This window comes from Battus philenor, unplaced genomic scaffold (genome assembly GCF_028537555.1).
Source record: "Battus philenor isolate CCGP_79_NKW_IND1 unplaced genomic scaffold, ilBatPhil1.0.hap1 SCAF_5, whole genome shotgun sequence".
Classification (NCBI taxonomy): domain Eukaryota; kingdom Metazoa; phylum Arthropoda; class Insecta; order Lepidoptera; family Papilionidae; genus Battus; species Battus philenor.
Window position 1 is genome coordinate 8,594,568 of NW_027181715.1, and position 21,839 is coordinate 8,616,406.

At 33.6% G+C, this 21,839-nt stretch overlaps 2 protein-coding genes across 2 annotated transcripts in view; one reads left to right on the forward strand and one right to left on the reverse strand.

Annotated features, from left to right (window-relative positions):
- Prip (prip) overlaps window positions 1–7,630 on the forward strand; it is a 33,353-nt gene extending 25,723 nt beyond the window's left edge. Inside the window, exons 4-7 of the mRNA XM_068773123.1 lie at window positions 205–474; window positions 2,622–2,786; window positions 5,420–5,548; window positions 6,585–7,630. Of these exons, the coding sequence (XP_068629224.1) occupies window positions 205–474; window positions 2,622–2,786; window positions 5,420–5,548; window positions 6,585–6,623 (603 nt within the window). The 3' untranslated portion in view covers window positions 6,624–7,630. The remainder of the gene's footprint in view (window positions 1–204; window positions 475–2,621; window positions 2,787–5,419; window positions 5,549–6,584) is intronic.
- A 2,772-nt stretch (window positions 7,631–10,402) lies between these two features.
- botv (exostosin like glycosyltransferase 3) lies at window positions 10,403–21,275 on the reverse strand. The gene is made up of 10 exons (XM_068772221.1): window positions 21,088–21,275; window positions 20,172–20,297; window positions 18,934–19,445; window positions 18,103–18,408; window positions 17,026–18,034; window positions 14,446–14,648; window positions 13,818–13,919; window positions 12,939–13,113; window positions 12,305–12,409; window positions 10,403–11,279 (listed from the first exon to the last, which is right to left on the reverse strand). Exons 1-10 carry the CDS (start codon window positions 21,205–21,207, stop codon window positions 11,175–11,177), a joined length of 2,763 nt encoding a protein of 920 aa, XP_068628322.1. The 5' UTR covers window positions 21,208–21,275; the 3' UTR covers window positions 10,403–11,174.
- Window positions 21,276–21,839: the final 564 nt, after the last annotated feature.

Here is a 21,839-nt window from a genome sequence, read left to right on the forward strand (position 1 = left end):
GCGGAGACAGGTTGGAGAGGGTGCTTAGCCTAAAACCCTGGGGAGCCTCGAACCGCTACCTACTAGAATTTCACCTAATTAGACAATGACAAAACTAACGTAAAACGTTATAAAATCTCTTACATTCAACACGTTATTTGAAATCATATTAATATCTTTACTAAAAGCCTGAAATATTTGTCTTAAAACATAAACTATCCCCAGGCTATCGGACACGTGTCAGGAGGACACGTCAACCCCGCAGTGACAGCTGGTCTGGCGTCTGCCGGTCGCGTGAAACCCGCGCGTGCTTTGCTGTATGTGATTGCACAGTGCGCAGGTGCCGCTGCCGGCTCTGGGTTACTAAAAGCCTTCACGCCGGACCGCGCCGCAGGCTCGCTGGGTGTCACAGGCCTTGGCACCGACGTCACTCAACTGCAGGGCTTCGGCATTGAATTCTTCCTCGGATTTGTCCTGGTGTTCGTAGTCTGTGGTGTAAGTATTCTATTTGTAACTTGTTACATATTTTTTCTACTACATTTCAATCCTTCTGCCGTTTTTTTTTTCCTTTTTTTACCAAACCGCTTTCTATGAATTAAAATCTGAGCCTTGGACTAGATAGGATTTGACGTACTTACTTACTTACTTGCTTACTCTGGCAGAGAATTTCGGCGTGGCAATATAAAAAAGTGTTATATTCTATTAGGAACACCTCTCAAAAGTTGTATATACCCATATAACTTTAAGGTTATTAGAAAGAACATGCAGAAAGGACATTTTTATTCATTTTTAATTCTAAATCTGTGGTTTTTAAAGAAGCGTTACGTTACTCGCAAAAACTGCGAAAGGATCCGCATATATCGGTTCAGTATTTCTTAAAAACGGCTTAGAACTACAAAAGCGATTATTTTAAGGTATAGTTTGCATTATTTGCAACGAATTAAACTTATTTCAGAATAATAACATACAGTATTAACACAACAACAGTAATGATACTGGAAAACATCGCTAAGTTATTAAGGGAATATCGCATATGTATACACTTCGTTATTGTTTCAACAATTTTAAAAAATTTTGACATAGGTCGAAGTCGGAGCTTTCGGATAATTAGTCTCGTCATAGCTCTCAGTAGTGTCGGTGACTCCGAGGCGGACGATGGATCAACGTGACCTCAAACCATTGTGGTAGCACCATGAGGGTTTCAGCTATAACTTGAAGAACGCATACACTGTAAAGGGATTATTCAAAATTAGCAGTTCCCCAAATCCCTCACACTGTATAGATGGCAGCTAACCAAAGGAAAGGTTTTAGTGGATAGGGATCCTTTATAACTCTGTCCTCTATACCGAGGCTTTACCTTAGTCATTCAAAAGATTTCCACAGGAAATAAAAAAGGTCACCATATAGATTAATTTTAGGTAGAGACTATATCGATGGGTAAACAGTAAAAAACTTTTTTATTTATCGATTTGAGAGCGCTGTAGCTAGAGTAACCAGAAACTAATTGAAGTGTTGGTTTATTACAATAATCACTTTTGTATTGCAAAAATCCGTTGGCACGAAGGGGCAAGAACGTTGAAGTTTGCTTATACTCGTACATAAGTAGAAACTCTTCAATATTTCAATAAAATTATTTATCTAATAGTAAATAGTCAAAGCCGCCTCCATAATTTCTTAGATAAAAAAATTCAAAGTGAATAAATCTTTAAAGGCATTAATTATTTTAGAGGCACAAATGTGTTGTCGTGCATAATTTTGTGCTACAAAGTTGTGTGTCTCCAATTAAACTATATAGGTATACATATACAAAGGTATGTCATTAAAAATATAAATTGTGTAGCGAAAGCAGCGTAGAAACGCCAAATTTCATCAGAAGAGTTTAATCGTAAATTTTATCGCATTTATGTTTTAATAACGATATTTAAGCTGTTAAACATTGGGAGTGATTAATACAAAGTCAACATAATTAGTTTTCATATAGCTACTTGTCGTCTTATCTTTACCGTTTCAATTTATTATCTAGACATAAAAAGATTAAACGACATGCCGACGCCGTTTATTAAAGTTATATATATGCGTTAAAAATGCCACATAAAACCACAATTTTCCAAATTAAACATTCTCTTATTATAACGTTATCGAGAATGAATGATTAGATTCGGCTTTTTTATTATCATTACGTAAATAAAGCTTATTATTGTAAAGTTTTAAAAAATCTAAGAACGTTTATATGCTAAGAGTTACTACATTGTAAATGACTTCATAGAATATAGCATACATTTAAAACGAATTCTTCCTGCAATTTTATATTCTGTTATTTTACATATATATATATGTATATCTACATATATTGCACATTGTACCGCTCAATTTCTTTCGCGTGTTGTTTTTAAACTTCAGTATGATAATTATTACTAACTATCGTCATTTTTACATTTTACATTTACATTTTTTTTTATTTTACATTTTACATAGCCATTTTTTAAATAAATACAGTATTTTTCAATGATATATTCATTCTTTTTATTTTTAATTTTAATTTAATATTTAAAATACAACCGCTAACATTGGCAGTTGCAGTTTATGAATTTAAAAAAAATGTATTAATTAAAAAAAAAAAACATTTGAATATTTTTTTCAAGGTATGCGATCCGAACAAACCGGACAGCAAGGCGACTGCTCCTCTAGCGATTGGTTTAACAGTTACCCTCGGCCATCTGCTTGCTGTGGATTACACGGGATCTGCTATGAATCCAGCCCGCTCCTTCGGCTCTGCCGTTGTCGCTAACATTTGGAACGACCACTGGGTAAGTAGTACTTTTAATTCAGGTCCAGGTTGCAAATATTCACAAAAAGGTAGCCAAAGATGACTACTTTTTTGCCTTAAAAAGAACTTTATTGAGATCCTCTAAAATTATAAAAACTTGACTTTATTCGAAGATGGTCTCACCAAAAGCAAATTTTTGTTTTATTAGGACCGTTTAAATATTTTAAACATATATTATCTTGAAATATACACCTGCAATCATTTATCTAATCATCTAACAAGCTGGTAAGTGAGCACATTGAAATTTTTTCTTAAAAAATTTTTTACTAAACGAAAGTTTCGTTACAATTCAAAATTTTTTAATAAATTAAAATTAATTAACATAGTTTTCAGTCACTAATTATTAAATAATTTCTTAAAATCCTAACAACCTACGTGTTGTTTGGATTTTAAGAAATTATATATACCTAGTTGTAGAATGTGATTGACTTTATTGTAGTAAAAAACATAATTAATTGCTTTACTTTTCAAACGTATTCTACGATCGGTAAGCACAGGAGTGTGACATTTTTTTACAAAATTAAGTGGACCTACGATTTACGTTTTAGAAAGGTTTAATGTATTCATTTAACCATTATTATTTTATATAAAATGGATTCAAACCATTTGATTCCAAGCCATGATTTCATGACTGAAGTCAATTTTCATAGTTAAAAGGATCATTGATTTTCTAGTAAAACATGGCATATCACAAGTTATTTATAGCCGTTAGTCGTGTATATTCCCTTCACTACATTATGTCATTTCTTGATTTAGTCATCGTAAGGCTAAAATAAAATCATGAGAACAATTTACCTCTGCATTTAATGATCGAAGATAATCTATTATCATTGCTATGATACCAGTTATAATCCTCTTCTGAATAATATATCTATACGTATATAAATATATATATATACATATATAAATATATATATATATATATATATATACATTGGCTATGTATTTAATATCTTACACTCCGATGAATAGCAAATAATTATTAATACTATAAAAAGTTCAACATTAATATCGTCATAAATATTTAAAAAGACCATTGGGCGATGCTATTAAAACTGCATTAAAACAAGGTCGCTTATATTGCTAGTACAAGCATGTAAATACATGATAAATATTGTTTACGTTCACAAAGCCCACATAACGCTACTATTTTACAAAGTGCGGCAATCAAATGTAGTAAAGTGATATTTTTTTAACATTTTGATTTGTCATTCCATGTACTCTAGTCGTATGTTTACTGCAAGTATTTGAGTCATTCTCTTAGACGTAATTTCTTAAAATGTATTGAATACAAATATAAAAAATACTGCGCAATAGTATATGTTTATATGAATATAACTAATGAGTACTTCGATAGTTTCTTATCTTACATCGATAATACAATTTCGTACGCACGCCGATGCTCAAAAACAGATATGCATAACATTTATTGCAAACAAACACGTCACTTAATTGACGTTTAAAACTAGGAAAATAAGATATAAGATACAGAAGTATTATTATGACTTCTGAAATAAAAAATAAATAAGCATAATGATGATATAATATAAAAAGGCGTTTCATATATCCGATTAATACATATAACAATTAATAATTGTTTACTACCTGTCCCTGCAGACTTTGTACTGCGAAAAGTTATTGGCCTGTCGGATTCCAGTAGAGTTTCAAAGTGATCGCTTTATACAGAGCCATTGTAATTAAGTGTAAAAGCTTTAAAACTCTTTGCTAACAAATAAGCTATACATTCAAGTGCCATTTTTTATCTAACGGAATATTAAGTTTCAACAATTTATTTAAGTTTTTCGTAATTCCTTCATCGGCTTCGTTTTTGAGGGCGACGGCCTTCTTAAGTCTAATGTTGCTTACCTAAAATATCAACTGTGTCAATACTGCAGATTTAGTTTAAGGGCAATTGGAATATTAAGTCCCAATAAGGTGCCTAGCCGGACCAGCGGAGAAGTGATCTTGATATTGTACACTTTATTTTTATTACAACTAGTTACATTGGCTCCGGGCAATACAATCAAAATGACTAAAAGTCCTTAGTAGCCAAAAGACATTAGTGAAAATGATAAAAAAAAACCGACTGCGATTGTAATGGGTTCAGAACGCGTTTTGAAGCTCAATTCTCTTTTTAAAAGTTTAAGGATATCGATGATGATAATTTTAGTGGAGCATAAAAGTTTATGGTTCCTAATTTGTTTTTTTTTCTTTCACGATATTTAAGAGGTTCAGTAGTATGTTGTACGTAGTATGTAGTTCACTTTTTTCTTAGCTGTTTTATAGAAAAAAAGCCTTACAGTAAACTCATATGACACATACATCTCACATGCTGTCCTACCACAACGCTATCAGAAAATACATGTGAATCCAATTTACTCGTTATATAGTTGGTCAAATATATTCACACAGACATATTAATGTGAACTCGTTTAAATAAAATGCCGTGCTTCCTTGTGTAACATATTTTGGTCTGTTTTTACGTATTTATTCCTCAAAATAATATCCGGCAACCGAGAGGTATAATGTTAAAGATCATAAATGTTTTGTGCTGTCGAAAATGTTGAAGATGATTTGTTTTTTTGTAATTGTAGTTTTCCTTAATTTTCGCAGGTGTACTGGGCTGGACCCATAGCTGGCGGTATTGCTGGTGCACTCCTTTATGTCCATGGCTTTTCGGCACCGCCCCCTGATAACATTTCTTCACCACGATACAGACCCGTCGCAGGAGATGACAAGGAGGTGACTATTTTTTAAAAAAATATTATTAATTATTAGTGTTAAAATTATTATTCATCAATATACAATATTATTTGATGAGAACAAAATTGATATTATATTTATTTAAGAATTATGAATAAATACAATGTGATCTAAAATCGCAAACGGACAAGTAGTACAAAAAAAGTGATGACTTGAAATACAGATGTAGAGTAATTGTTAAAAGCTATAAGGTGATAAACCTCATACAGGCATATAGATCTCACAGCGAGTATAGTAGTAGAGCTATACGAGACGTGATGAGAACTATGCTCGGTATGTCTCTACGAGGTCAAATCAGGAATGAGGGCTGCAGACGAACAAAAGTATTATTAATTTATTATTATTTATTAGTATAGATTGGCAAATTAAGGTTGCAGTGAGTTAAACCATTGATGGCCTCTGGGGTCTTAAAGTTAGTGCTCCCGGACAGGTAAGCGCAATGTAGGATGTTCACCCACTAGGTGGATAGGCGAGCTTGTTAAGTTCCTATTGGAAAGGTATGGAGATCCAGCAGTGACTCCTACAGCCGTAATAATTATAATGTATTAACCAACTAACAGCATCTTTATTTTAAATATGTACATTACAAGCGTACTGGACGTCCAGCTCCTACCGCGTGGACAGTTGAACAGAATGTAAGATTTTAATTTCTATTTCATGCACATTATAAGTATTTCATGCACAATGTTATACTAATTTATTAAATATATAGAAATAGAAAAATAGTAATTGAGACAAGGGCTTACATAAGTTGGACCTATATTAATAGGAATGCCCCTCTAACAAAATAACGCAAGCTGCTGTTTTTTTTGGGAAATGATAAACGTATCGTCAGATAAATGCAATGCCGCATACGCATTTATCGGCGGGCTGGCGGGCGGTACACTTTGTCGCACGACTACAACTGCATGTGGCTAAATATTAGTCCTTTTCTTACTTAGGTTGAACTTCCGCAAGGTAACGCCTGATTCCATTAAAAAAAAGAGTTAGCAAAGTTTAATGTTTATAATTTCAGTTGAAGAGGTTGGACGGCAAAGGAGAAGATCTGGCATGAGACCGTGCAGCAGCAGTTTGGCGCTTGCGAGAAAATCCCACCGGGATTTCTGTGCCCAGCGACGTCCGTCCCCACAGACTAATTGCCACTCGCCGCAGACTTTTATTATCAAACTCAATTTTACACAAGATTTAATGTATTAACTTTCTTGTACACACGTATATAGAAACTTTTGAATATATGTATTTAGAGCACCGGCTTCCAACAAAATTTTAACTTTTATTGAAAAATTTTCACGAATGTACAAATAATATTGAATTATAATAATATTTACTAATTACCTTCGAGGTTAATTGACCTTAATAATTCTATTACATTAAAATAATTGCATTTTTATGGTAATCTCACAAAATTCCTTGTTAATTATGTGAACAGATTGTACTGCCGTTAACGCACTTATTTAGTAACTTAAGTAAATAACTGCCCAATTATAACAATTAAATTATTTCCTAATATATTACCACATAATTATTAATTTAAATAACGTCTTAGAAAAACCTCCTGTGTATTTTGGGAGCCTTAACCTAAAATTATATCGTATTAAAAATCATAATATATTTTGTACTATTTATCAAAATTATTGATAAATTATTTAATATTAAAGTTATAGATCTACAACTTTTCTACGTATTTACTCTTTTACAACATCTATTTACCAAGCTTTTCGATTCCAAGTTGTTCGATATTTATCTTCAGTTGAAATTATTACGTTTACTCGAATAAAGCAGTTGGTTTTTGTTTGTAAACGAACGAAATGTAAAAATATTGGTCGTTTTGAAAGTTTTTGATCTGTCAGTAATAATAATACTACGTAAGCGAAAGTAATTCTTTCAATATTTATGTAATTAAGAAGTAATAAAAAGTTTTACCATACATCCTGCTTGCAATGAAGTTGTCGTATGCGATAAACGTAAAAATATTAACAAGCAGTATGAATGGATGCTATTCCATAAGTCTCATCTATGAATTAAATGTAATAAATATATTTAAATACAATAATAGTTTTTACTAATAAACACCTCCAGACATTATAAGAAAGCAAAAAACATTACAGTTCATATGCAATACAATGGATATTGGCTTTCTCCGGGAAATAAATATAATAATAATTATTATTATTATCATAATAATAATTATTATTATCATAATAATAATTACATGCTGGTATGCTGGTTTTGTTATTTGTGTACTATCTAGTCATTTTTTATGATTCTTATTTTAGTTACTTCCTTACTTCTTTTTTCTCGCTTGTTAGAGACGTAACTCTTCTGGATTCCATGCATCCACTTAGTACCGAGTACATCGCGAGATGCAGAGGGACCAGGTACGGTCCACGGCGCTGAGAAGAAAACCTTACAATTCATTGGTATTATTCTTCCCTTGCCTTATTCCTCTTCTTACCTAACCAAATTTGAAATGATTAGCTGCTTAGGCCTGTTCCAAAAATTAACTGATGATCTTGGCAGATCTAAATCCTTCAGCAAGTTGTAGAGACTTCGCTCTTACCTAATCATTTCGTTGATTAGGTCATATACCTTGGTTGTGATCTTTAGACGTATTTGTCACAGGGGAAAGGGGAAAATAATACGATTAAATTGCATCAACATTATTTTATTTTAAACTTTGAATCTTAAAACATTTAAACATAACGTCTTACTTCACTTTTGGAAACAATTTTTAATTATCACAAAAGAGTTTCTTTCAATATCTCAAAAAAAATAATTCATTCTGGCCATATTACTCCGGAAACAGCGATTTGCTGTTTAAAGCAAAATTGATTATAATCGCCGCATAGAGACTGAGGCTCTTCTCACTCTGAGAAAACTTTTATGTCAATGAAAAAATATAACTCTTGTAACAAGTAATATTTGAAGAAAAAATAAAACACATTTTAAATTGGAAACTTTTATTTGTATAGACTCAAAAGAGGTACCTACTGAAATGAATATAGTATAACAATCGGCAACCTATTTCAACATTTTCTGATTCGATTTAGATTGGTAATAATATTAATAATAACAATTGATATTTAAGTTTGATATATAAAAGTTCTAAAAACTGTTCAATTAATTCATTCTCAAAAATAATAAACATTGATTCAACAAAAAAACACTAAACTTTTCGACAGTTTTGGTTGATAAAAGTTTGGTTGAAAAAAAAGTTTGACGTCCATCTTAAGCTATGTACACTCATAGATTATAACTTATTATCTATATGAATAAATAAAGCTTCATCGTCGCCAAGTCCTCATTTGTTAACTCTAAGGTACAGGTGGTCAGGACAAGTAAATATTTGTATTACATAAATGTTCAATATTGTCACAAGAACATAAAACTTTCAATATCTAATTTCAAAATGCTTTTTCTGAAACATTCCATTGCAAAGTTATAAGTTGTATGAAACCTGCACACAGATAAACTACGATTGCCATATTCTAAATTTATTGTTTATTTTTTATCTGTAGTATATGAGTGAATAATTTAAAATATAATAAAAAAGACAATAATTAAAAATAATCTAAGCATATTTATTCGAGAAGACAAGGGTATTCCTATACCGATTTCAAAGAGACTTAATAACTCTTAAGACATTAATTAAATTCCATCATTAAGTTTATAATACAGTTGTAATAATTTTGAAAACCAAAAATATTAAATTCACACTACATAGCAAAAAAATATTTTGACCGATTGAAACCGGATCGGGTATACTTTAATTAGAGCAAAGTTAATATTTAAAAAATTGTTTTAAAATATTTCTCACGCTTTATCTTACAGGTATTAAGTACAATTAAATCGGCTTAAAGTATAGTGAAACAATGAACTTGCTTTTGCTGTGTACTGGAATGGATAAATGCCTAGAACATATTTTTTCTTATAAGCATTTATGTATCATCATCACCACCATCATCATCATCGTCAAATGTATAATGGCCTTATGACATCTACCGATAGAGATAGAACACTCACAGATATCCAAGAGAACCTTTTCTCCGACCTTGTTCATAAATGGACAACGAATTTTAAAGAAAACGTCTTTTTACTACGCGATAGTTAGGAGGGGAGTCATAGAAAGTGTATGGAGTAGGACTAAGCCGAAGTGACCCGTGCCGAAAAAATACCTGACATTGTTTAGGTGGCAATAACGTGCGGCAATGAATCCAAAAACAACGTCTGTCATAGATCGCCAATGATTACTAAAAGTGGAATACTGGATTCTACTTCCGTCGTAAAGTGAAAAAAATTGCACCATAAAACTATTTAGATCATAAACAATATGTGGAATAAATTACACAGGATATTAAAAAAAAAATAATAAATAAAAAAAATAATGAACAAAAAAATTAAACATCAAAATAAATTACTTGATTTATTGTGTGAATATTGTTTGTAATAAAATTAATCTTAAATAAGCTTTCTTACATTTACAAACAAGCGCATTTTTGTTCTTTTCTTTGTTTTCAAAAAGTCCTCTATCGTAACTTTATTATTTATTATATTCTTGGAGCATTTATTATTAGTCATATAATTACGTAAAAAGTCAATAGATTGTGTATAATATATTACAAAGACGATCAAATCCCAATCGAACTAGTAGTTATTTCTATTTTTAAGGAAAAATTATTTTAAAAATTGTAACTCTTTATTCCGTTTCATTTTTTCGGAGATTAAAATAACTAAACGTATTTTTTTATTTATTTAGCCTTATTTCATCATGTTTATATTTTTTATGTAAATTAAACTTGTGATGGTTCTTTGGCCTGGCCTGAATACATTGACAACACTGGAGTTTTACATCTAATTTACGCCGCTGCCCTAGTGGCATTTGTAGATTCCGCTGGTGCGAGGGGGCAGGGCTTATCCTAAAACCTCTCTTAAGGTAACGAAGCTCGAGGACTCCCGGAGAAGCGTCGGCTCGGGCCGCTACTTACTACAATTTCACCGGATTGCGAGGCCGTAGAGCTCTTAAGTATTTCCGGCAGAAGTACCATGGAGTAACTTGGCTCATGGGCCCCAACCAGAGAAGACGTCGTTTGAGGCTGTCACTCGTCGATAACACCCTTTTCGCAATAAGATTCAAAGGCACCCGAAAGTGCCGCACACTTGGGTAAATACGCCAAAAACATTAGAGAACAATTGTTCACCGTGTCTAAAAACAAATATTTTTTAACATTCTAGTCCGTTTATGTTTTAATATAATTTGTGTAAATCTAATCTAGATTTATCATCCGCTGCGTACAACGACCACTAAAAACCAACGCTGCTTTTGTGATTCACATCTCAATACAGCGCTATTCCGAGCTAAATAACTAGTTGTCACATTGAACAATTAAATATGGAACCTAGGATAATGATTATATACCTTTTTATTCATGTTTTCTCAATTTTCATTTTCGAATTACAATAAAAATATTTATATAAAGTCAATATTTACCTCTCTTTACAATTTAATGAATATGACTACACACATTTATTACCCACGTATTGATAAATGTGTAAACTTTTTGAATGAACATCGATCCAACGATGTCAAAGTCAAAAGTTGCAAATCTTAAATAAATTTAAAGCATTTCTGTTTATCGTGAGGTATACGGGTCTTGAAGAGAACAGAATCGGCTCTAAACTGCGTCGAAAGGAGCGGTGTGTAGCCCATAACCTGAAAACAAAAGTTTTTCTTACGTAAAATATCTATTATTCGTAATGATTTATTTAATTAAATGCAATCAATATATTATAGCCCACTTATAGATTTTATTGTAACAGTAACTCAACATGTATTTAGTACTGAGCAAATATTATTTCTAAAGACTTTCCAAAAGTAAAAACGGAAAAGACAGTTTTAAGTATGAACCGTAACAAAGTTTCGGTATTAAGTTCGATATTACATGAAGAAAAAGTTGTAGCTATTTGGAAATGTCAATTTATAAACAATCGATCCGCGTTAAATGGCCATTTAAAGAAAACTGTAGATGTTACACCATTTTAAAATAGTCTCAATTGGGCACAAATTTTCATGATTATTTCTTTTTTTTCGACGTACTTTTAAAGAAAAAATTACCAACAAAATCGGAGACTTACCCAACGTGCATATACATGACGAATGTGTTTTTAGGTCTGGTCGACGAGACCTCATACTAAAATCGCGTAATTGTTGCAAATTATAGTAAGGTAGGCATATTTTGTAAACAGCAGGTTGTTACAAAGTTATTATTCAGGGTAGACATATATAAGTAGGTGCTTATAAATCGTCGCTCTCTTTATAAAAATTGACATTGAGATTTCTCCCACATATATATTTGGTTGGCAAAGAAGTAATTACGGGTTTGTTTGTATGATATAAAACTAATTTTTTTTACGTACATAAAATGAACTTACCAGTCAAACATCTTCTATTCTGTTCGATGATATGATGCTTTGCCTCCTTCATGTTAACTTATATTTAAATTAAAATGCTGCTTTTTGCACTCCATATTAAAACTGAATGTAAACTGGCAGTTATAAACAAAATTACACGCCCTCCATATTACATAAGAAAAAAATCTAACATTGACTAAAGAATAACGTAAAAAACATAACGTTCCATATTGTTACCAAAAATTACTTTCCTGCGAACCCAATATACGTACATAACTTAATGATTAAATAATTACTACCGTCAAAAAACCGAAAAAAAAATCTCACCTGGGAAAAGAACTGTATACATTTATGACGCTCGTGGAAATGTGTTTCGTCTGCTGACAGCGTGACCGGGCAGCCGGGACAACGGAATGTCCACCGCGATGTCACCTGAAACACCTCACTCTTAACAAAAACTACAGCGAAAACCTTTGACTGCCTTGCTTTCAAGGTATGTAACGCATAAAAGCAAGGACTGGTCGACAAGAGACGAGATTAAACTTTCAATTAATAAGTATACTGATTGGTATCAGCTTTAAAGAGATAGATTTACAATACACACTACCATAAAAATCATTTTTTAAAAATTTTAAATATCGTTATGATAAAATAGTGAGAAAAAGCGTTTTTAAAAATCACATTCCTGCATATTAAAATTAATTATTGTTCACCATCTATCGCATTCCAATAGAAAAAAATTATTATCCATCTTTCGAAGACCTTAATGAAGTCGTCTGTACACCTAATAGGTGCGCTTGTCTGTGCGTGGTCCTCGCTCCAAGGTCTTAACGGGCATCTGTGCAGCGCGCTATGGCCCGCCTACTGCCAGTTCAACTTGGCAATCCGGTAAGCTATTCTGACACCTCTGCTCGATCTGTTGCTATTACTGTCAAATTGTTAATATCACTCGTTTTCTTACTTTAACGGGTGGCTTCCTCGTGATGTGTGCGACCAAGAAGTTCATGGCGATATCCTCGCAGTTCATGTACTCGTCGACATAGTCTCGCACGGCTGCAGGCAACGCTCGCCAGTACGCCCACAAGTAATAGCGGTGCACGAACGCCGCACCCGTCAACACCATGCTGAGCTCACAGCTGAACATACAATATTACACACTTCATACAGATCAAGACACTCCAAAAATCTTCCTCATAACGCTTTTCGAACAACGATGCGTTCGTACCCGGCAACAACAAAAAAAACTTTATGGCAGCGTTTTGCGTGTACTATGTCTCACTCAAGACAGCAAACAAACAGGTCGGTGCATAATTCTGAAACTGCAGTAGCTTGGACATGTAAGACGTAACGAGAAATAGAATCTTCTGCAGTAAATAATGAGAAGTACCATCTAAGACCGGGTTAAAAAACCTAACAACATAATTCAAGATGAGTTGGGAGTAGCAGCCACAAAGGGAAGGACAGTCCTAATGAAATCCAACTTCCATCAAGAGAAGACACCATAGGAAGAAAATTCTTGAAGCTCCATTTTAACATCCTTTCAATTTATTAAACTATTTGTCAATAAAGTATAGTTGTGATAACTAAATTTAAAAACAGAATTCTTTTAGTGCACAAGGACGTTTGCATGTAAAATATACAACCAAAATTTTTTTTACGAATACTATTTTTTTACGAATACGACATTTTTTAAAAATTATTCGTGAAAAATGGATATAACACCAATATACTAATTTAGTTATTAAAATTAATAGTGATATGTAGTTTAAATATTAGAAATAAATAATCGCTCAGTGTTACATTATCACATCAACGAAATAGGTATTAGAGGAAATATTACCTGTAATTTGAATTGTACAGGAAGCCATTGTTGAAATTCAGGTCCCATGCATGATACCGCCCAGGAAACCCGACAATTCGGTCTCTGTGTTCACGCCACACCCTACGGAACACAAATAATATATAAATATACACAAGTTCTTACCGTACTCTGATATTTTGTTATACAGTATCCCTACGCGAGAATGTAATAATGTAGCAGTTGTAGCGCGGTGATTTGAAGAAAAATCTGTGTAATTTAAAGTAAACTTTTATAATATTTCATTTTGATAAAGTCAATTTACTGTATTGGATTTAAGACGAAACTTTAATTAATAAAAAGATTAAATTAATAAATTTAAAAATTAACTTTTACATTACGCATATTTTCTCTTTTTAAATCAATAACTATTATACTTTTAGTAGCTAACCGCAAATAACTATTTTTACGGACATGTAATACTCTAAATGACAGGAGAATATTTCAACAAATTACTTCAATAATGCTTTAATTTTTTTTTAAAACTAACTTGCATAGGCGTTTTCCTGATGAGACTGAGACCTACAGAAAGAGGCACTAAATTTGTTTGATAAATCTAACGGCGTACTTTGTTTTTATTACGAAAAAAATGTGATCCAATTGAATTTACCTGAAAGCAAAGACTATTTCATCATGTCTCAGATGGGCATCATCGTCAACACAGAGCACAGCCTCGGTGTCTATGAGATGATACGGTAAGAAACGGTTGTTCAGAGAATTCCGCGAAGCACGCACCATTGCCACCGGAGCGCCGCAGTCTGGCCATGCCTGTGTCGGCGTTGGAGGTGTCACACCATTCCATACTACCACCACCTGGAGAAGATTACCCATTGTAAAAACACGCCATTATTAAAAGGAGGATCCGTCGCTTGACGTCTAGCAAGTATTACAGCGTTATATCTAATCCTGTTCAAACATTAACAGAAGCAAGAACAGCAAGAGACTTAAGAAAGTCAGTGTGACAACCATGTAACATGCGCATTTCTCGCCCCGAAAAGAATTTTAAATTTATAATATTATATTAGTGTTAATTTATATGACATTACAATGCCATATAAATTAACTGGTCTAAATTAAGTGGTCTATTAGACCACTGTCAAAAAAAAACGTAAAAACCGCGTGATCACCTCGTTCCAAGATTACAATTTGTCTTTTGCTCGTTTTTAAATTTAAAAATATCTACGCAACGGGCCTATATTCCCATTTGAATAAGTCCGCTAACACACATATTTGGGAACAATTAAGGAATGATTATTTTTTTTTGTCTTTTTTTAATAGTTTGTGTGTTTATTATGAGACTAGTTTTATTCTACATTGATTAGTTAAATTTTTACAATTGACATTTGTATACACTTAAAAATTAAACAAATAAAAATTCTCGTGTATCTGCTTATTTGAAGTATGTTGAAAAACATTCAATATAATTATGATATACAAAGGTTAATATAATAAGTAACAAAAGAAAGTTATTAATTTAATTAAATTAACTGATTTTAAATTGAGTTGTAAATCAGTGTTTTCATTATACAAGTATTCAACAAAATATAATTTCCTTGCCTAAGGGTAATCAATATAATATGTTAGTACAATATAATGTAATATTTTATCTATGGATTACTATGCTATTAGACAATTCTATTAACTATAACAAATGAAATAATTTAAGACTTATATAAACTAGATATGTATTAAAGCGATAAACTTCACAGGGATTAGTATCATTGTGATTTTCACGTGACAAATATACGATTTATAACAGATTAAAAAATGGTAAAAAGGGCGTTAAAAGAATAACTATAATTTCTAGCCAGGTTCTCCTCGTTGGAGTCAATTGCAAACCTGGCAGTAGCAGTATGTAGAGAAAATCGGGACTAACACGTTTTCGTATTTAAATGTACATTATATCATTTAATGTCTTAAATTTTTTTAAATCAACGTCTTACATTTTCAAAGGTTGTAAAAGACAATTAAAAAAATTAATACTTGTTTCATTTGTTTGTTGGTACATGTTTCACTTGTTTTGTTTTCTTACCATGCTGGCCTAATGGCTAATGAAACGTATCAACTCAAACGTACTACTGATATTTCAAAATGCGGAGGAATTTTGTAAACATTAATACTTGTGGAATTATTAATACTCATAATCTAGTTACCCGCTCACACTGTTGTAATAAATAATTCCAAACCAAAGAAATGTACAGACGCCTGCACGGCGTAAACCTGTAGCATGATAGCTATTCGCACGCCTGACTGCAACAAATTAGCATTTCGAATACGTACATTTAATCGTATCATGTAGTTTGAGATTTATTTGGTATTTATTTCGTAATCTTCCTCAATGCAAAAATTTATAAGGGTTACAGTTTAGATAAATATTACCATTTCATTTTAAATATTTGAACGAAAATAGGTTGCATTTATTTCATTGAGTACATACAGTGAAAGTACAGGAACACTTCCTTTGCCTATTTTTAAATTTGTATATTATATTGTCCCCAAAGTTCCAGACCGTTAGATTATACCGATGGGGACAGTACACCTGCCCAAGAGCAAGCACCTATAGGTCTTGCTACCAACGTCTGTGACAGTATTCTTTAAGTCGAGTGCCCCGTGCACGAACGCACTACTTGACTCTCCAAGCAGGTTGATAGAGTTATAAGAGTCACTCACTTCCTATACGTCAACAAGAATGCACTACCCATTCAATCCTTACTCGGGACGCCAAATAAGCTGGCTCTCATATATATCCCGATTCCCACTACGGGATTTAGCCTAAACTATACACGGCTGCAGTAAGTATTATCTAGCTACCTATTGCTGAGTAGGCAAGTACAAGAGCTGCAGTAACTTGCCGGTTGCCAACCAGCAATCTACCGCTAACGATCGCTCGTTCATAAGACAAGTGCCGATGACCACTTACTCCGCGCGACGCGGAACGCCCGAGAACACACCAAATAAAGCAAACAGACATGTCCGACTTCTGGAATTAACCACAAAGGCACTACGAATCTCACACCAATGATCAGTACACACCGGTCGTGCCGTAAGCGGGCTACTGCTCCCCGTAATACTCTATTCGAAACAACCGAACCCTCAGTTCCGGGTGCGAACCGACAGAAGCCGAGTGTCGTCTAGCCGATGAAAGGACAATGTGAATATTAATTATCAGTATAAATTAAACTCAACTAACCTTATTTAAGTATGGTAACCCGCGAAGCCTTGCAAGAGCCGCCGCTAGAACTGTTTCCCGCTCATATGTCAGTATGACGATAGTGAACTGCTCTCGTGGCCGATCTCCGCCTAGCGCCTCACTAAATTCTTTACCAGAACCACCAGCCCCGGCGCCTATAGGACGATAGCCAGCTGCAGACCCCATGAATCTTGCCTCCGATGTGACCGGAGGGTCCCACGGCAGCTGCGGGTATAGGGCGAATGGCTCGCCCCACTCGTTCCACATCTCATAGCCGTGCAACAGTGCCAAGGAATAGTTCCGCCGATATGATGGACTTGGGTAAGGAGCTTCAAGAGGACCCAAAGTCTCCTCAGGCTCTGTATCCACTGCAGGAGGTTCTATTTTCGGCGGTGAGAATGACTCATTAAACGCCGGCGCCCCCTGCGTCGGGGATGCGGGCTGCGCGGGTATATTCAGACGCGTTCTTATTGTCGCCAATAGAGAGTCCATACTAACTTGTACGGAACTCAAATATCGTTCCCATAAAACTCTTCCCTGTCTTCTGAAAGCTAACAAATCTGAATCCGATATTGCACGGAGGAGAAAATGCAATTCTGTTATACGTGCCTTCGGCAGTGATAACACGGCACGTCGCCAATCGAGCACCTCGTCGTAAGGTAACCGGCTTCTGTCTCCGCCGAGAATCACTGGTATAGCTCCTGATCGTAATGCTTCATACAATCTGGCTTGTAACAAAGCAGTAGTAGCGTAGCTATTATCGCACGGGGCAAATATTAGCACAAACGTCGACTCTTTCAAAAGCGATCGCCGTGATCGGTCAGTCCCACAGAGCGCCCAATCGCCGATAGAAATAAGAGAACGCTTCTCAACAGGCGGGTCACAATCGAACTGCAGGAAGAATAAATCAGTTGCAGGAGTGACACTAGACATATTTTTGAGAGAATCTATTAAAAACGTATCATTATCTTTACTCGTAGACGTGGTCAATGATTGTGAACCCTGAAAACTAAATATCGTTTATGAATGTACACAAAAACTCCAATACCCATTTGTAAAGAAAAGCAAACAAAATACCTGAGGAGATATTTCCGCCTGGCTGGCGCCATAGGTGCACAATCTGCCCATACGTCTCCTCCCGGCGGGCCAAGAGCGGGAGGAGTGACCAAATCAAATCCTAATCGAAACTGCTGCAACGTAAACGTAGACTGTGCTATCATAGCCCTTCCAATCGAGGCCCCAGAGAAAGCATCACCCGAACCCACTGACAACTCGCGTCTTGCCAAATTAAGTAATACATGATTACGACCGTCTCCTCCCCAGTACGGTAGGCTTTTGATTGCAGTTTCATTCAACATCAATTTCAAAGGCTGCACAGTAGGTCTGCAAACAATTGAAGAAATTACAAATACTAACATAAAGGTTGTCCCATAAGCCGACGTCAAGCCGAAATCGAAAGGAAATGAAGGGAAACAAAAAACTATTACCCAAAAAATATATGTACATTTTTAAATCATTAAGATTGTGTAAGCATAACTATGTGATATGAGAGTATGATATTTCTATATAATTATGACTACAAAACTTTACGTTTGTAAATTTATTTCATCTTCACATTTCCGGGAGATACTATTCTGTAAACGACAGACAAAAGTTTATAACGCCAGGGCCGGGTTTTGAAAAATAGCAGAACTTTTTAGAAACCATGAACTCCAAATTATTACTATTATAAATCAGACTTTTATCGATCATTTTTAAACACGGCATTATGATCATGACAGCCGATAGACGCACTCCTGCAGGGCATAAGTATCCCCCGCAAAGATGCCCGATCACTCGATTTCGGCCAAACGTTAATTTTTGGGACCGTGCATAATATGAAACAATTATTCAAAAAAAAATACTTACAAGGCAGATTTTTCTAGAGGAAACGATTCTCCGACGAGAACTAGGTATAAACACGCTTCATTTGGATTTTGTGTAAGGTGCGCATTATAACTAAGTGTCTGACGTAACGTAGTCTTGAGGAAGCCGTCCACTTCCGCACCCGCCACAGGAGCATATATATCAGGGTCGTAAAAATAAATAGGGAATCCAGAAGTCAATGAGCATCGAGAGTGATCAAAACAGGAATGCATACGACAGTGAATTTCTGATGCGGGATTTATAGGGGGAAGGACAGACGGTGGACTGGATGGAAGAATTTGCGCAGGGGGAAAAAGTTCAGGAGTATCTCGACGAATTGCTTCCAGCTGCGCTATTCGTGCTTGATCAGCTGACACCCTTAACCGCTGCAATTCAGCTGTAGCTCTTGCATATTCAGCTTTAACATTGTCAGCCTTTGCACTGGCTGCAGCGGCCTCTCGTTGAAGCCTACCACGCTTCTCTTCTAATTCTCGAAGTTCGGTAGATACTGATGCCTGTGATGATAATCATTGTATAATTATAATATGTGTAGAGAAATACCTTTGTACAGTAATAGCTATAACTCGGAACATGACCTATATAACTTAAATCCTTTTAGAAACATTAGTAATTTTTTATGCCCATAAAAATAACTAGTGCTAAAGAGTTCTTTTGAGAGGCTCCTTTGGTAGGCATCACTACTGCATCACAACTTAGATGATCATATGTTGTATTTAAATGTTTTTATAGTATATTTATAATAAAAATACTTATTACTATTAAACAATGCTCATTTAATCAAATACCGATATTTGGAAAAGATAAATCATTATTTACGTAATATCATCAACTTGTCACCATTATCTATGCTGGCCATAAGAAACTTTTCTTGTCCATAGGTCATATCACAGATACAAGGTACCTTCCCGTTAGATGATGAAATTACTTGTACTTGTATGTATTATATAATACATGATCCAAAGTATCATTTTGTTCTCTGTAGCAGATGTGGGTAAGCTATGCTAGATAATGTATACCCCAAAATTATGGGCCAGAGGTAACTCACGAGGTTAGTTTCCTATTATGTCACCTATGTTTATAAAAAGTGTAGAATGTTTGTTGAATAATTTGTAACAAAAAACATTATATATGTTTACAAGGACTTGGCTTTTCTTTTATACTATGATATTTTAATTAAGAGTATTAATATTTTACTTTTTCAATTAAGAATTGTCACTTACCTTAATTCTCAACATTTCTTCTATCCTCAGCTTTAGATCAACTAAATTAATTGCAGAAACATCCCCAAGAGCCTCCAGAGTATTTCTCAGTGAATTACTTCCCAAGTTAACAGTTGCTGTTTCATACTAAAACACAATTTTGCTATTTCTAAATACTTTATTCTTTACTTATTTTTTAAATTTATTTATTAATCATTCTTTCTGCATATTGAATATTGGCAGACTTAATACTGTATAGATATTCTCTATCAGTCAACCCCGGATGGTGCAGGTAACAAATAGGCATTATACAAATAAATTAATATAATTAAAAACAAGAAGTTCATTAAAATCATAAATCCAGTAAGTGGTACAGATCATCAATAGTAAAATAGTTTTAACTATAATAATTATTCTCTTGCACAGTTTTAATTCTCTAGGCTTTAAAGGTAAACCCCAAAATTTCAATGTCATTTGTTATACAGGTGATTGGTTACAGGGGTAGAATATTTAAAGGTGGGAATGAATGCATAGCTCATTTGCTGTCAATCAATGTATGGTATATGTATATGCTTAGCTCCATATGGCCTATTAACTTGACTTTAGATTAACTTAGAGCTCATATACAAGAAATTTATGAACTAAAGTTGAACCATCATTGACTACTATGTAGCAATTTTAAATGACCATAATGTTTGATAGGGTTAAAGGGTTAAAAATTTAAATCAGCAGTAATCTTGGCTTCGACAATCTTCAGCAACATGACAAAATAAAAGGGTGTATATTATAAATGTTAATTTTAAAGACAAGTAAAGCTGAACGATTACAATAAGCCAATGATGAACTCCTCTTAGTAATAAAAAGTTTGGCCGATCAACCTTCTCAAGCTAGAGATATGATTAGTAAATTAAATATAGTTTACGATAAAGTTTTTTACCTTCGATAAATAGTAATGAGTAAAAAGAGGCACCACGAAAAGAATAACAGAAACCATTACTATAACGCGAGATAATTTTATATGGCCTAGCCACAGACAAAAACGTTCGTAAAATATCATTATTCAATTTCCTTTTCTATATTCTTCTATATTTAAGTTCTAGTCATTTTCAAAAAAATAAATAAAACTTGCTGATGTTCACTTCAAATATTTCTATAAAATTTCATAGTTATGTCAACGTCAAATTCCTAAACTCAAAGACAATTAGCTCTAAAACCAATTCTTCGTAAACAAAAAAAGCAAAGGATTTAAATGTATACAGCCTTTAAAAAAAAAAAACAAATTGGCATCAGTGCTAAATTAAGAAAACTATATTAAGAACTGAAATCTAGTTCCTCCTTTCCCTTTTCTTGATTTCGCTCAAACATTAAAACAAGCAAAGGATTAAGCACATTTAATTTTCATTAATTATCTAATTTCAATAATAATAATCATTCTCTGAAACAACGAACGCTACAGCAGGCAAATATTTAATCATGTTTTACCGCTACTATATAATTGTTACATTAAGAAGCGAATTATGCCAATTTAAAAGCTTCATATTTCATTTATGATCATGACTAAGGGATTATTTAATGTTTCTTTTTATAAATTAAAATACATATTAAAATAATTACAATGTATTTTCAAAAAATATTTTATGGGCTTCATCCATAAAAAAGTTTGCAACTTTGTCCAATTTTTGATGATTC

What these genes read in the sequence shown, in the direction of transcription:
- botv (XM_068772221.1), bottom strand. Translation starts at nt 21,207, where the DNA reads ATGATATTTTACGAACGTTTTTGTCTGTGGCTAGGCCATATAAAATTA. An exon ending in AAGAAATGTTGAGAATTAAG is followed by an intron (nt 19,446 to 20,171) that starts GTAAGTGACAAT and finishes TTATCATCACAG; the next exon opens with GCATCAGTATCTACCGAACT. An exon ending in CTGTACAATTCAAATTACAG is followed by an intron (nt 13,114 to 13,817) that starts GTAATATTTCCT and finishes TTGTATGTTCAG; the next exon opens with CTGTGAGCTCAGCATGGTGT.